The sequence below is a fragment of the Ailuropoda melanoleuca genome, chromosome 15 (assembly GCF_002007445.2).
Source record: "Ailuropoda melanoleuca isolate Jingjing chromosome 15, ASM200744v2, whole genome shotgun sequence".
NCBI classification, from domain to species: Eukaryota; Metazoa; Chordata; class Mammalia; order Carnivora; family Ursidae; genus Ailuropoda; species Ailuropoda melanoleuca.
In genome coordinates, this window is record NC_048232.1 from 16,169,363 (window position 1) to 16,183,221 (window position 13,859).

The 13,859-nt window shown below is 36.8% G+C and overlaps 1 protein-coding gene across 2 annotated transcripts in view; it reads left to right on the forward strand.

Moving 5' to 3' along the window:
* Window positions 1-8,157, forward strand: part of MRC1 (mannose receptor C-type 1) — a 92,684-nt gene extending 84,527 nt beyond the window's left edge. Inside the window, exons 27-30 of one of the 2 annotated variants that reach the window (XM_002918637.4) lie at window positions 4,275-4,388; window positions 4,921-5,085; window positions 5,954-5,995; window positions 7,102-8,157. In XM_002918637.4, coding sequence (XP_002918683.1) covers window positions 4,275-4,388; window positions 4,921-5,085; window positions 5,954-5,995; window positions 7,102-7,352 — 572 coding nt within the window. In that variant the 3' untranslated portion in view covers window positions 7,353-8,157. Of the gene's footprint in view, window positions 1-4,274; window positions 4,389-4,920; window positions 5,086-5,953; window positions 5,996-7,101 lie in introns of those variants that run through there. The other variant, XR_002142553.2, reaches the window with a different exon arrangement.
* The last annotated feature ends 5,702 nt before the right edge of the window (window positions 8,158-13,859 follow it).

The window sequence follows — 13,859 nt, forward strand, 5'->3', positions numbered from 1 at the left end:
ATGTTTTCCTTTATTTCTTTAACATAGTTGATTTGGTCTTTGGTAAACCGAAGGTGTGGCTTTCTCAGGAACAGTTCGTATTGACAGCTTCTTTTCATGGATATAGGCCATACCTTATTGTTTTTTGCATTTCCTGTAATTTTTTTCTGAAAACTGGACATTTTAAATAATATGATGGGCAACTCTGGCAATGAGATTCTTTCCATCCCACAGAGTATACTGTTGTTGCTCTGTGTTGTTTCCTTCTGGTTTAGAGATTTTCCTTCACTAATTCTGTAAAGTTTGTATTCTTTTTCATGTGTGGTCACTGCAGTCATACTCAGTTAGTTTAGTGGTCAGCTAATGATTGGAAACAGATTTCTTTAAATGCCTAGAACCAGTAAGTCTCCCAGGTTTTCCTGAGGGACTCTGCCTGAAGATCTTGCTTTCCACATTCATTCAAGTAGCTTAAAACTCTGCCTTAGTCCTCACTTCCTGTTTGTGCAGACCCTCAAGGTTAGCCAGGGATGAGAGCTTAGGAGTCCTTCAAATTTTTCATAAGCATGCATGTGGTCCCTGGTGTGTACATGCCCCAGTAGATGTCGGTCGCCTTCTAAATTCCCAAGAATGGATTGAAGTTTTTTGGAGCTCACTATGGACCTCTTATTCCCATTTTTCCCTGTAAGCTTTTTTTCTTTGTTATCTTCTTTTCCTCACCTGTTATCCCTGCCTCAGACATCTGTGATGTTAGACAATTGCCCCTGAAAGTTTTTGAAAAATGCCCTCAGAAAGAAGGCTGTTTACACCGTCGAGTTCTGAATTAGAACAAATAAAGCCAAGCTTTGCAAGTGAGACTTTCCATGGAACTGTCAGAGAGATAAAATAATGGAAATTCTTTGAATTGGGACTTTGAAAGAGCTCCAACCCCATTCTGACTATTCCAGTGGCTTCTAGGCTGCTGGTTTTCACTGTGATTTGGGTGCTGTTTGTTTTTAAGGTAAATAGAGAGCTGAGGATAAGGCAATGAGATTAGAACAAGTTAAAACACCATGAAGCTCACTCTTCATCCAAAGACTGAATATTTTTCAAATAAATACTTTCTGGATTGTTACAAGCTGCTGATTAATTTTTAGGGTTCTGAAATTTGTCAGTGTTCTTTCTGCTTTTGTAGAGGACAGGATTTTCACGGACACTTAACTCTGCCATTCCTTATGGTGTCACCGAAGTCTGCTTTGGAATTTTTTAATTAAAAAATATTTTTCCTTCATGTTGCTGTTTTTTTTTTTTAATTGCAATGAATGTGGAGAAAATTTGTTTTCAATTTTAGGTGACTATGTTTTCCTGTAAATAAAATGAATGATTCTCATTTATCAAAACATGTCACAAGTATTTTGAAATGGTTATTATCTTTGAAATATATTAAACAGTGGAGTATATAATCATGCAATAAAAACAATCATCAAGGGGGTTATACAGGACCCAGGAACCTGTCTTGCAGGCATACGGTTAAGTGTAGGGTTTTGAGATTCAGAATGCCTGGATCATGTTATGACTCAGCCCTCCACTATTATTGGGATCTTGACAAATTACTTTCCCTCTGTACTTTTGGGTCCTTATCTATAAAGTGAGGTAACAGTAGTGCTCATTTAATAAGGTGGTTATAAATTCCTAGTGAGATCATACTTGTAAAGCACAATGTGAAATGTCTGGAATAAAGTGCTTAAAATGTATTATTGTTATTATTATAAAGTTGTTATCATTATAAAGCTATGGATTTTTGCTATAAACTCTAATGCCAACACTCAATCAACCCTAATGTAATGTGAGATGTTGATACCATAGTGATCTAGACCGTCTTTCAGTTTTCCCCTCTCTCGTTACTTTGTACAGTCCTATACCTAACAGCGGGACTCATAATTAATCCTGCTGCCTGAAAAAACTAAGTGTTCTTATCACTACCTTAAATACCCATCTCTTTGCATCTGCAGGGAAGCCTAACCCAAATCTTTTTTTCACCTGTTGACCAGAGTAGTCCCTCCAAACTGAGGCATCTATTAACAGTCTAAGTTCCTTCCAGTAGATAGATCTATCTATCCATCATTTGTCTATATCATATCATCATAAATCAAATATGGACGAATCCACGTATCTGCGTGCCACATTCTTGAGGAAGCTCTATGCCTTCCTCTCTCTGTCTCCTCTCTCATTCCTTCTCTTTATTATTTTCTATTCTTTCCAATTGAAATCCTATGCTTCTTAATATTTTAAATTCTATTTTCTCCATGCTCCCCTTTAGTTGCTCCACCTAAAACACATCTTCTCCCTATTTGACATGTCAGTTACATATCGCACTTATTTTTTCTTCTAATCCACCCATCTATCTATGTTATCTCCTGAACCATAACCTTGTTAAGACATACTCTACGATGACCTGGATAGACATTTTTCTAAAGAAGACATCCAGACAGCCAACAGACACATGAAAAGATGTTCAACATCACTCATCATGAGGGAAATGCAAATCAAACCACAATGAGATGCCATCTGACAACTGTCAGCATGGCTAAAATCAAAAGGAAAAGAACAAGTGTTGGAGAGGATGTGGAGAAAAAGGAACCCCCATGCACTGTTGGTGGGAATGTAAATTGGTGCAGCCACTGTGGAAAACAATATGGAAATTCATCAAAAAATTAAAAATAGAACTATTATATCATCCAATAATTCCAGTATTGGGTATTTACCCAGAGAAAACAAAAATGCTACCTCAAAAAGATATATGCACCCCTATGTTAATTTTAGCATTATTTATAATAACCAAGACATGGAAGCAACCTAAGTGTCCATCAGTAGACAAATGGATAAGGAAAATACACACACACATGCACACATACAAACACACACACTGGAATATTACACAGCCATAAAAAGGATGAGATTGAGCTTTTTTTGAGACAACATGGATGGACCTAGAGGGTATTTTGCCAAGTGAAATAAGTCTGACAAATGCCATATGATTCCACTCATAAATGGAATCGGAAAAAATAAGAAACAAACAAAAAGCAGAATCAGTACCGTAAATACAGAGAACAAACTGATGGTTTGTTCAAGAGGGCAGGAAGGTAGAAGGTTGGGCAAAATGGGTGAAGGTGAGAGAGGGAACGATACAGGCCTCCAGTTATGGAATGAGTAAGTAAAGGGAATAAAGGCAGAGCAAAAAGAATGCAGTGATATTATAGTTGATGTAATGGAAGAGATGGTAACTAGACTTGTGGTGAACATAGCATAATATATACACTTGTCAAGTCACTGGGTTGTACCCCTGGAACTAATGTAACAGTATGTGTCAACTGTACTCAAATAAAAAAAAAATTCACACACACACACACACACACACACACACGTCGCTATACCCAAACCCACACTCAAGAGGAGGATGTTACATAAATGCTTAAATATCAAGAGGCAGGGATCAAAACGAGCCATCGTAGATTCTGTCTGCCACAAGAGCTATTGCAATAATTTGAGTATGAGATGCGAGTGGCCATTCTTAAGGTAGACGTAGTAGAAACAGAGAGAAGCAGACAGGTGTGACAAATATTTAAGCAGTAAAATCAACAGAATGTGGGCATAAGCATTAGAAAGGGTGGAAGTCAAGAATGACTCTCACGTTCAGGCTTGAGCAAGTGGAAAGAGGCTGCTGCTTGCTGATATGTAACAGCTAAGGAGAAATACGATTACTAGGCAAGAATTTAATGAGTTTTGTTTTGTACATGTTGAGCTTGAAGTGCCTGTGAAACATTAAAGCAGAGTTTTAAAACAAACAAACAAAAAGACACATTGTCCTACTGGTCTTCACGTGTCCTGCAACAGCTCGTTCAGGGCTTGTACAAAAATTATGCTTAAAAAAAAAAATCATCCTTTTTTTTTTAAGAGTGCATGAGCAGGGGAGGGGCAGAGGGAGAGAGAGAATCTTAAGCAGGTTCCATGCCTAGTGCGGAGCCCAATGCAGGGCTGCATCTCATGACCCTGAGATCGTGACTTGAGCCAAAATCAAGAGTTGGCGGCTTACATGAGTGAGCCACCCAGTCCCCCCACCCCAAAATCATATTTTCAGAAGGGAAACTGAAATTTTGAGAAGTCAAATGTCTACTCTTTGGAATTCTTCCCCTTAAGTGGAGATGTTGGGGTGATTTTTATTGCTCTTACTATCAATACTGTCATTGTAAAATATTGTAAATATATTTTTAGTACTTAAAATTTAGTACTTAAATTGTGTTGTTTTTTATACTTTGCAGGCTCCTCTTTGGCTTCCATTGAAAGTGCTGCTGAATCAAGTTTTCTATCCTATCGAGTAGAGCCACTTCAAAGCAAAACCAATTTTTGGATAGGATTGTTCAGAAATGTTGAAGGTGAATTTGCAGAACAATTATCTAATCACAGATATTTCAAAATGTTCTGTGCAAAACAAGTTTTCCATTCCAGAAACTCTTGCCTTAAGTAACGATTAATTTATGAAGAGTTTGAAAATTCGAACTTGTATTTTCATTTAAAATAAGAACTGAAAGTTTAAGTGACTCACATATTATGCTTTCTTGAAGGCTGTTGATTAAAAGAGTGTTTTCTGTAGCTAAGTTAGTTTAAGAGCTTTAAAAAAATAATTTCTATCTTTTGCCAGAAAGAAAATTAGGGAAGGATAAGTATATGTGTTTGTACTAACTAGGAATCAATTTTGAACTAAGCTATATAAGAAACATACTCTTTTCATTTTTTTTCTCTGTAATAATTGGTCATTATAATCTTGCATACTAAAAGTCTGGTTGTAAATAACTATTGATTATAGTATAAAATAATATGCTGAGAAATTGTGCAAGAATAGGTTGAATTTTTTTGAAGATGGGTGATTTTTAGCTTCTGTTTTTACTGACTTTTTCTGATCATCAGGGAAGTGGTTGTGGGTGAACAACAATCCAGTCTCCTTTGCCAACTGGAACACAGGAGATCCCTCTAGTGAACGAAATGATTGTGTAGCTTTAACCGCATCGTCTGGATTTTGGAATACTGTTCACTGTTCTTCCTACAAAGGATATATTTGTAAGAGACCAAAAAGTAAGTAAGAATTTTCCTTGCAGTACCTATGTTCACAGGCCATTATTTCTTTCAACTATTAAGGGGTCAGGTGTGGGATTATAATGCAGTTACAGGTCCCATGCAAACTCTCCCCCTGCCTAAGTGGAAAATCCAGTCTGCCCTGCTGACCAGTTGTCCACAGCTCTGAGGGAGCATACCCTGTGTGGCTGACGGAATAATTTTGGTATATCAAGACATTTATGATGGGATACCCAGGCATATGGACTGTGAAGTTGCAGGCGGTTTGGAGGGTGAGTTTACAAAAGCCTTACAGCATCAAAGGAAAAGGGGTAAAGTTTGTCATCTCCACCAAACCAGAAGGGATTAGGGATTACTATGGAATAAATCATGTAAAACCAATTAAACCTTCTTTTGAGATTAAGTGGCAGATCATGTAAAGATAGGGATTGGTGGAATTAATAGTGTTCTATGCCCACGATGTGGTTACTCTCTAGATTTTAATAATATTTTATGCCATTCCACTTCACATAATATCCTTCCTGAGAGATAAAATTATTAATTAGATAATAGATTTAAATAAATGGATTAGATACATTAACACTCTATCCCCCAGTAGATTTTATTATTTTGGACTTGTGTACTTCTTCAGTCTTTTCTAGCTCTGTTTGAGACACTTTGGTGCAGTGTATGTATGTATGAATACATACATATGCACATACGTCTTCTAGATTCTCTTTATCTACCCTCTATCGTCTATCTCTATATAGCATATCACCACGAACCAGATATGGAGGATTCCTTGTATCTATGAACGAAATAATAGTCCCTACCTGAATGCAATTATTATGGGTTTTTAAAGTATTTAATTAATTTTTTTATTTCACAGTTGTTGACATTGAACCTACTCACACATTAATTACAACAAAAGGTAAGACCATTATGAAATTTTAAGTTCTGTATTCGTAATATATCAATAGTTTGCTTGTTTTAAAAACCCTAATAATCCCTTCATATGCCCCTGTACTCTTGGTACGATTGCGTGAGCTACATTAGACTTTGTCCTTGTGTCATCGACCTCCCTTGAATGATGCCCTAGGAAAGCAGACCTTGGAGTCAGGTTGGTGTTTTTACCACAGTGATGATTGAAGACATTGCTGCATTCCAGAGGTGCCTTGTGGAAACCACAGGAGACGTTTCTCTCAGGAATCCTTGTGGGTTTTTTTTTTTAAGCAATGTTTTCAATTTTATTTTTATAGACAACTTGTATCTGGTAACTAAGGGTAACTGACCTTACTTCACCAATTTTGTTGGCAGCTAAAAAAAACTCAGTGAGATGTATGGTTTGCCTGCAAACCGTATTAGCCTCCTGGGTGCTATTTGTTAAGTCATCATACTCCTGAGTTCAGATTCCCACCACTCTTATTTTCTCTTTTCCCTAATTTTCTCCCTTGCTTTCTTAAAAAGATCATCATTATCATCACTATTCTATTTATCTTCATATGATGTATTTGTAAGGAGCCTTACCTTTTTTTGGAAACAGGTGTACATATTTTAAGACATTGATGGTAAGTGGGGTCCCTGGGTGGCTCAGTTGGTTGAGCACCCGACTCCTGGTTTCAGCTTGGATCATGATCTCATGGGTCCTGGGATCGAGCCCTGGGCAGGGCTCCATGCTCAGTGCAGAGTCTGCTTGGGATTCTCTCTGCCTCTCCCCATGCTCTCGCTCTCACTCTCTTTCTCTCTCTCTCAAACAAATAGATAAATCTTTAAAAAACAAAACAAAAAAACATGGACTAACAGATGGAATATTCCTGCAACTGAATAATAATCTTAACTTCTAAAATAATCCTTGATGCCACACGGACTCCTGTTTTCATGTCCTGCGTTTCCATCTGACGAATGTCAAAGAATATTTGACACGAAAGGACATTTATGCAATTTAGCTTTTCCAAAAAAAAAATCTGTCCTGTTCTCCATAGCATTCTACCTTTTGCTTCCCTCCACCTTTCTCCTCATGATTTTATTCATTCCTAGCTGACCCAAGGAAGATGGGCCCTTCCAAACAGTCTTCCAGCGTGGCAGGAGTCGTCGTCATGGTGGTCCTCCTAATCATAACAGGTGCTGGCCTCGCAGCGTATTTCTTTTATAAGAAAAGACGTGTGCACTTACCTCAAGAGAACACTTTTGAAAACACTCTCTATTTTAACAGCAGATCAAGTCCAGGAACTAGTGATATGAAAGATCTCGTGGGCAACATTGAACAGAATGAACATGCAGGCATCTAGTATCCTAATGTGATTTAGGTATATTTGAATTTCATAACATTATAACTAAAATGTTAAGGTCTTTAATGCAATGTGATTGTTTTCTTTAAAAGTAGTACTGTATTGACCTGGCCTATCCTTTTTCTTTGCCTAATTGAAGAAATAATTGCTCATGTTCTAGTCTGGCAAGGGATTTTCACAACAGAGGGATAAGGATATTGACTACCACTTGAAAAAACAGCTTAGGTGAACACACGGCACAGGAATGCCAACTTAAAATTTAAGCATCACTGCTGTGTAGCGAGTGTCAACCCCATGCGGGTTAGAAGAACCCCAGAGACCTAAGCTTCCTGAAATAGTTTAAGGAGCTCCCAAAGAAATGTTACCTGTTGAATTGTAATTCGGAGATTAGAAGGCCGTTTAAAAAATCAAGTACCAATAACCTCGGGTGGCATGAAAACTTAGTCACTGTTTTCTCTTACCAATCTTGATTTTTACTTCGGTTATTTAGAACTGTATTTGTACACATGCAGAAAGAAGGAGGCAGCTGAGAATCTTGTTTTCTCTGACCAAGGTTTTCCAGCCTGAATCTTGCAAATGTGTTCTTTGTCCTGTTATATGTATATCAGGAACACAAAGATGTGAAATAAAAATGTAAATTTGCATAACTGGATGTACTTAGATAATGTGAAATAAACATCAAAGACAAGGTCTATTTTTAATATATGTGTATTTTGGTGATCTTGGTAAATGTCAATTTTCTTTGAAGTGTGACTTATTTATCTATTTACTTTATACTTTACTCTGAAAATAAACACTGTCATTAGTAGAGGAATCCTTGAAACCCTCCATCTATTTGAAAAGATACGTTGCTTAAACACTAGGTATAAAATGAATTTTTTCTCACAGTGACTTGCATAATTTTCCCAGATCTTCCCCTATAACATTGATTCAAGTTAGGATTCAACAAAGGCACTGTTACTGCGAATTAGGTCTTTAAATATCTTTTTCTCACTTTAATAATTAATAATTCCTTTTTGCCCTAAAAATGTTGCCTTCGATAAAGCTTCCTGTACACTGTAATACTTTGGAGGGTTCTCATCTCACACAAGTACCACACTATCAGCTCATTCTTGCCTTTGTCAAGGGCTTGCTGCTGGGCAGGAATTCCTTACCTGAGGTCTCGGGACGGGACTCAGGTGGCGTTAAGAGATCTAGGAACATCCAAAAATTGCATGCAAAACACTGTGTCAGTTTGTGTTTGTGACCTTTTTTTTTTTCTGGGAAGAAAAGAGCAGATTTTCAGGTAAGTCTGTAATTCAAAGCAGATGGAGAAGCTGAACATTGGGCGGGATTGGGATGGAGTTTCTAATACCCCAATTCAGATGAATAATGGGTGGAAAGAAATAGGAAGTGCGAGGTGGGCAGTTGTGGAAAGGTTGCTGAGTACAAGCAATTCCCTCTCATACTTGAAACAGTAGGAAACAGGCTGCTTTTTATTTTCTTGGTAGGAATGGAGCATTTTCCATTTGAAGAAGTTTCAGTGGGAAAGATGGCAGTAGTATCACATCTGTGTGTAGTGAACTATACTAAAGACATGACTTTCCTAATATATATATTAGGATATATGTATTAGGAATATATGCTATACCTGTGTATATATAATATATATGGCATATATTCGTAATACATATATGTACACATATATTACATATATATTATATATAGTATCTATTATATATGTTAGATATATATACTATATATAGTATATAGTATATTTAGGTATATATTATAGATAAATATATAGATATATACATATGCATAGTATATATAGTATATATAGAGTATGTATTATAGATATATAGTATATATAGATCTATAGACCTAGATATACTATATAGATATACTATAGTATATATATTATATATAATCTATATTATAGTATCTGTAATAAATACTATAGTATATATAGAGTATGCTTAGTATATATAGTATATATAGTATATATAGATATATATAAAGATATATACTATATATACATAGTATATATACATAGTATATAGATACTATACATAGATACTATATATAGATATTATCTATATAGATACTATACTAAATATTATATAATATATATAATATATACTACATATACTAAAATATACTATACATATATATGCTATATATGTATAAGATATATTATATGTAGTATATACTCCTAATATATATATACACTATATATTCACTCTATATATATCCTTTTCCTAATATATGTATTTTTGCCCCTCAAGATACAAAAGAGAATTAGAAATATAAAATGAGGAGAAATACATAGCATGATATAAAAATTCTTCACAAAAGTGATTCTAACTCAGAGCGGCAGATGCACAGAAAATATTTTGGACTTCAAATATGTATCTCAGACTTAAATGTCTTACTTTTTCAAGAAACAGTCCGTATTTGGCAGAGGACTGAGCGTTGTATTTCACACTCACTTTATCCACTCAAACAGATAATCGGGTAATGAAATCATTTGTATCTACACATGTATCCAAGTACAATACTAAAATATCTAGGCTATTTTGCGGGTGGGGGAGAGGCATGTAGAGTGGTGAAGAGCAGTCTATGCGGTTTTGGTTTTGGTTGTTGGAGTTGAGCTGTTTCATTTCGTAACCAGATATTCTATCTGGAGGAGTCAATGTTTAAGTACTCTCCTCAGTGGCTTGCTTGCTTCAGGTTTGTATCAGAATCCAGCAGCTGGAAGATTCTTAAGGATATTTTTCCCCCCAGTTGAGCTCAGGCAATGTGAATAGTCTGTAACTTGAACTCTAAAGTCAAAATTGGTATCTGTAGAGACCGGCAGACTCTTGATTCATTTTTCAGTATTAGCTACTGCATCTGGTTGTGTATTTGCCCATTCATCCGTCAGATATTTCTGGAGCATCTGTTATGTGTGCCGGACATTGAGCTACCCCCTGGAGATTCAAGTATGGGTTAGGAACAGTGCCTGTTCACAAGACGTGCACAGCCTAGTAGATGTCTGGGCACAGATCATTTTACATCAAATGTGGGAGACGCACTGGTAGAAATAGGCTTAAGGTATTTTTTCAGCTTGCACCTGGGTGGCTCAGTTGGGTAAGTGTCTGTCTTGGGCTCAGCACATGATCCTGGGACTGAGCCCTGCATCAGGCTCCCCACTCAGCAGGGAGTCTGCCTCTCCCTCTATCCCTCCCCCTGCTCATGCTCTCTCCTCTTACTCTCTGAAGTAAATAAAACCTTTAAAACATTTTTTCAGCTTTATTGAGATATAGTTGACATACAACTGTGTAAATTTAAGATATACAACATAATGATTTGATGTTCATATATATTGCAAAATGATGACCACAGTAAGGTTAGGTAACACAAGCCCCACTTCACATAATTTCAATTTGAAGTATGCCTAAGGTATTAATGGAGCAGTGACAGATGCAGACATGGTTTCGGCAGTGCAAGAGCTGGGTTTTGTGGGTCTGAGAAGTTAACTTTGGGGGGGCCCTCTTGAAGAAAGATAATACAAAAAAGTAGGTACAAAAGTGAAAATTTATTCAAAATGAAAAAAGAAATGAGAAATTACAAATTTTTTGAAGTTGGCAGCTATAACAAATATCATAAAATTCAGGACAATTATACTTTATTTTTAATAATTAACTGCCTGATATCCTTTTATTTGTTTTCTAGGATGTACCATAACAAAATACTATAGACTGGTGGCTTAAACAATGCAAGTTTTTTTTCTTTCAGCTTTCCTACAGCTTACGGTTCTAGAGGCTGGAAGTCTGTGGTCACGGTACTGGCGGGGAGGTGGGGTCCTCTGATGCCTCTCTCTCTGGCTTGCAGATGGCTGCCCACTTGCTGCCCCTTCATATAGCTGTCCTTCTGTGTGCAGGAGTCCCTTGCGTCTGTGTGTGTGTCCTACCTACTCTTACAAAGATACCAGTTAGATTGGACTAGATCACACCTTAAAGACCTTGTTTTTAAATTAATACCCTCCTTAAGGATCCTATCTTCAAATACAGACACATTCTGAGATACTAGAGATTAGGGCTCCAACATTTGAATGTGGCTGGGGGGGGGGACGCAGTTCAGCCTATCAGATACTTCAGAACACTTCTTTTTCATTATCCCATGTGTCAGAATTTTCCAGAGAAACTGAACCCATAGAATCTATCTATCTATCTATCTATCCATCGATCTATCATTCATCTATCTTTTTATCTACTTAACTATCATCTACCTAAATGGAGAAAGATATATTTTAAGGAAAAGGCTCATGCAATTGCAGATGCCTAGTGAGTCAAAACGTACAGAAGAGGTGAGCAGGCTGAAGACCCAGGGAAGAGTTGCAGTTGGAGTCTGAAGGCAGTCTGTTGGCAGACTCACTCAAGGAAGAAGTTCATTCTTTGTTCTGTTAAGGCCTTCAACTGATTAGACAAGACTCACCTGCACTAAGGAGGGTAATCTGCTTTGCTCAAAGTCCACTGATTTAAATGTTAAACTCATCCAAAATAACTCCTTCAAAGAAATATCTGGAATAATGCTTAAGCAAATATCTGGGCACCATGGCCCAGCCAAGTGGACGTATAAAATTAACCATCAGACCCCTTTGTATGGCAATGGTTTTGCAATATTTTTTATAGAGAGAGTAGAAAGATAAGGCAGTCTTCAGCATGATAGAGCAAATTTTTGAAAAATTCTTTGATAGTTTATAGTTTTAACTCTATAACTTGTTATTGATAATGTAGTATAAATTTTAGGCTTAAGGTCAAATATGGGAAAACCTTTTGAATTTCATTCATCTATAAGCACTAATACTTAGGGCATTTATTTTGAGTTCACGTGTGTGCATGTGCATATAACGAGTAATTGTAAATACCTCTGAATCTGGTCATAATCACTAATCAGTTTGTTGACATTTTTATAATGGCATATTATGAGTGCTTGCTGAGGTTGGTATTTTGTGTCAAATCAGCTATCAATTTAAATATTTTTCTAATGGTTATTGTGATTTAGTTCTCTTCATTCTCATCATTAACTAAATTACCGTATAATCTAAGAGTCTCTTCACTACTCCAACTTGAAATTAATCTCTTCCTATTAATAAATTATTGCTTTGGGAATGATCTGAAAATTTTCTTGTTCCTATTTCCATCTTGATGTCAGAATAATTTCTATTGGTTTCGTTTTGCAATTTTCAAAGTTTTCATTTTCAATTTTCTATTGGCTAATTTTTTGCTTTGTTTCATATTCCCATTCATTTGACTTGCATTTTATTCTGATTCTTTAACAAATAAATGTGTTTTTAAGATTTTATTTATTTATTTATTTATTTGAGAGAGAGAGGAAGAGAGCACAAGAGAGCAATTGAGGGCACAAGCAGGGGGAGGAGCAGCAGAGGCAGAGGGAGAAGCCGGCTCTCCGCTGAGCAGGGAGCCCATGTGAGGCTGGATCCCAGGACCCTGGGATCAGGACCTGAGCTGAAGGCAGACACTTAACTGACTGAGCCACCCAGGTGCCCCTTTAACAAATAAATTTTTAAATGACAAAAAAAGGTATATTTTCTACACATCCAAATGTGCAGTCTGCCAGCACCTATAAGAATTTCTCAGTTGTTTTTTTTTTTTTTTGAAATGTTCCAAAAATGTTTTTCCAAGTTACAGGTAAAATGGCATATTTGATTAAGCTCTGTACCACATTCCCAGCAAAAAAAAAAAAAAAAAAGAGAGAGAGAGAGAAAGGAAAACCACATAATGCTTTTATATTGCATATGCTGCATTAGTTCAACCTTCCATTTTGATTCGGCTATGATGACAACTGAAATTTCTACTTCAGTTTTTTTCCCTGTGGTAATTGAAGGAATTTCTCTAGACTAGCATCTGGTTTCAAATATTTCAAATGTTGTTTCTTCTCTAAATCCACTTACTTTGCTCCTGGGTACCTTAGGATATGCTTATGCTGCTGAATAAATTCCGGTTCTCAGCCAGGGCTGGCCGATCTGATACAGTGGATGGTAGGTACGTTCCCAGAAGCTGTGAGGTGGCTGATAGACGTGACCGTTTCACGGGGCTGAACTCAGGTACTCAGTCAATCCAGCATGAGTCTAGCTGCTCTGTGAAGGGATTTTTGCAGAAGTAATTAAGGTCCCTAATCAGGTAACTTTAAGTTGGGGATATTATCCTGCATGGGCCTGACTTAATCAGTTAAAAGGTCCCTCAAAATTGGGCTTAGGCTTTCCCTGGGGTGGGGGTTGAGGGCAAACTCCTGGTTTTAGGAAACCGTTTTTGGCCAATGGAGTTCGGCTTGCTCCTTATCCTCCCTTTCTGATGGCCTGCCTTGTGGACTTGTTCAGCCAGTCTGCCCCAGTTACATGAGCCAATTCCTTATGTCTCTATAGAGGTTTGCCTATTATCTATGTATCTATCTATCATCTATCTATCTATTTATCTATCTATCTATCCATCATCCATCTATCATGTTAGTATTTCCTACTGG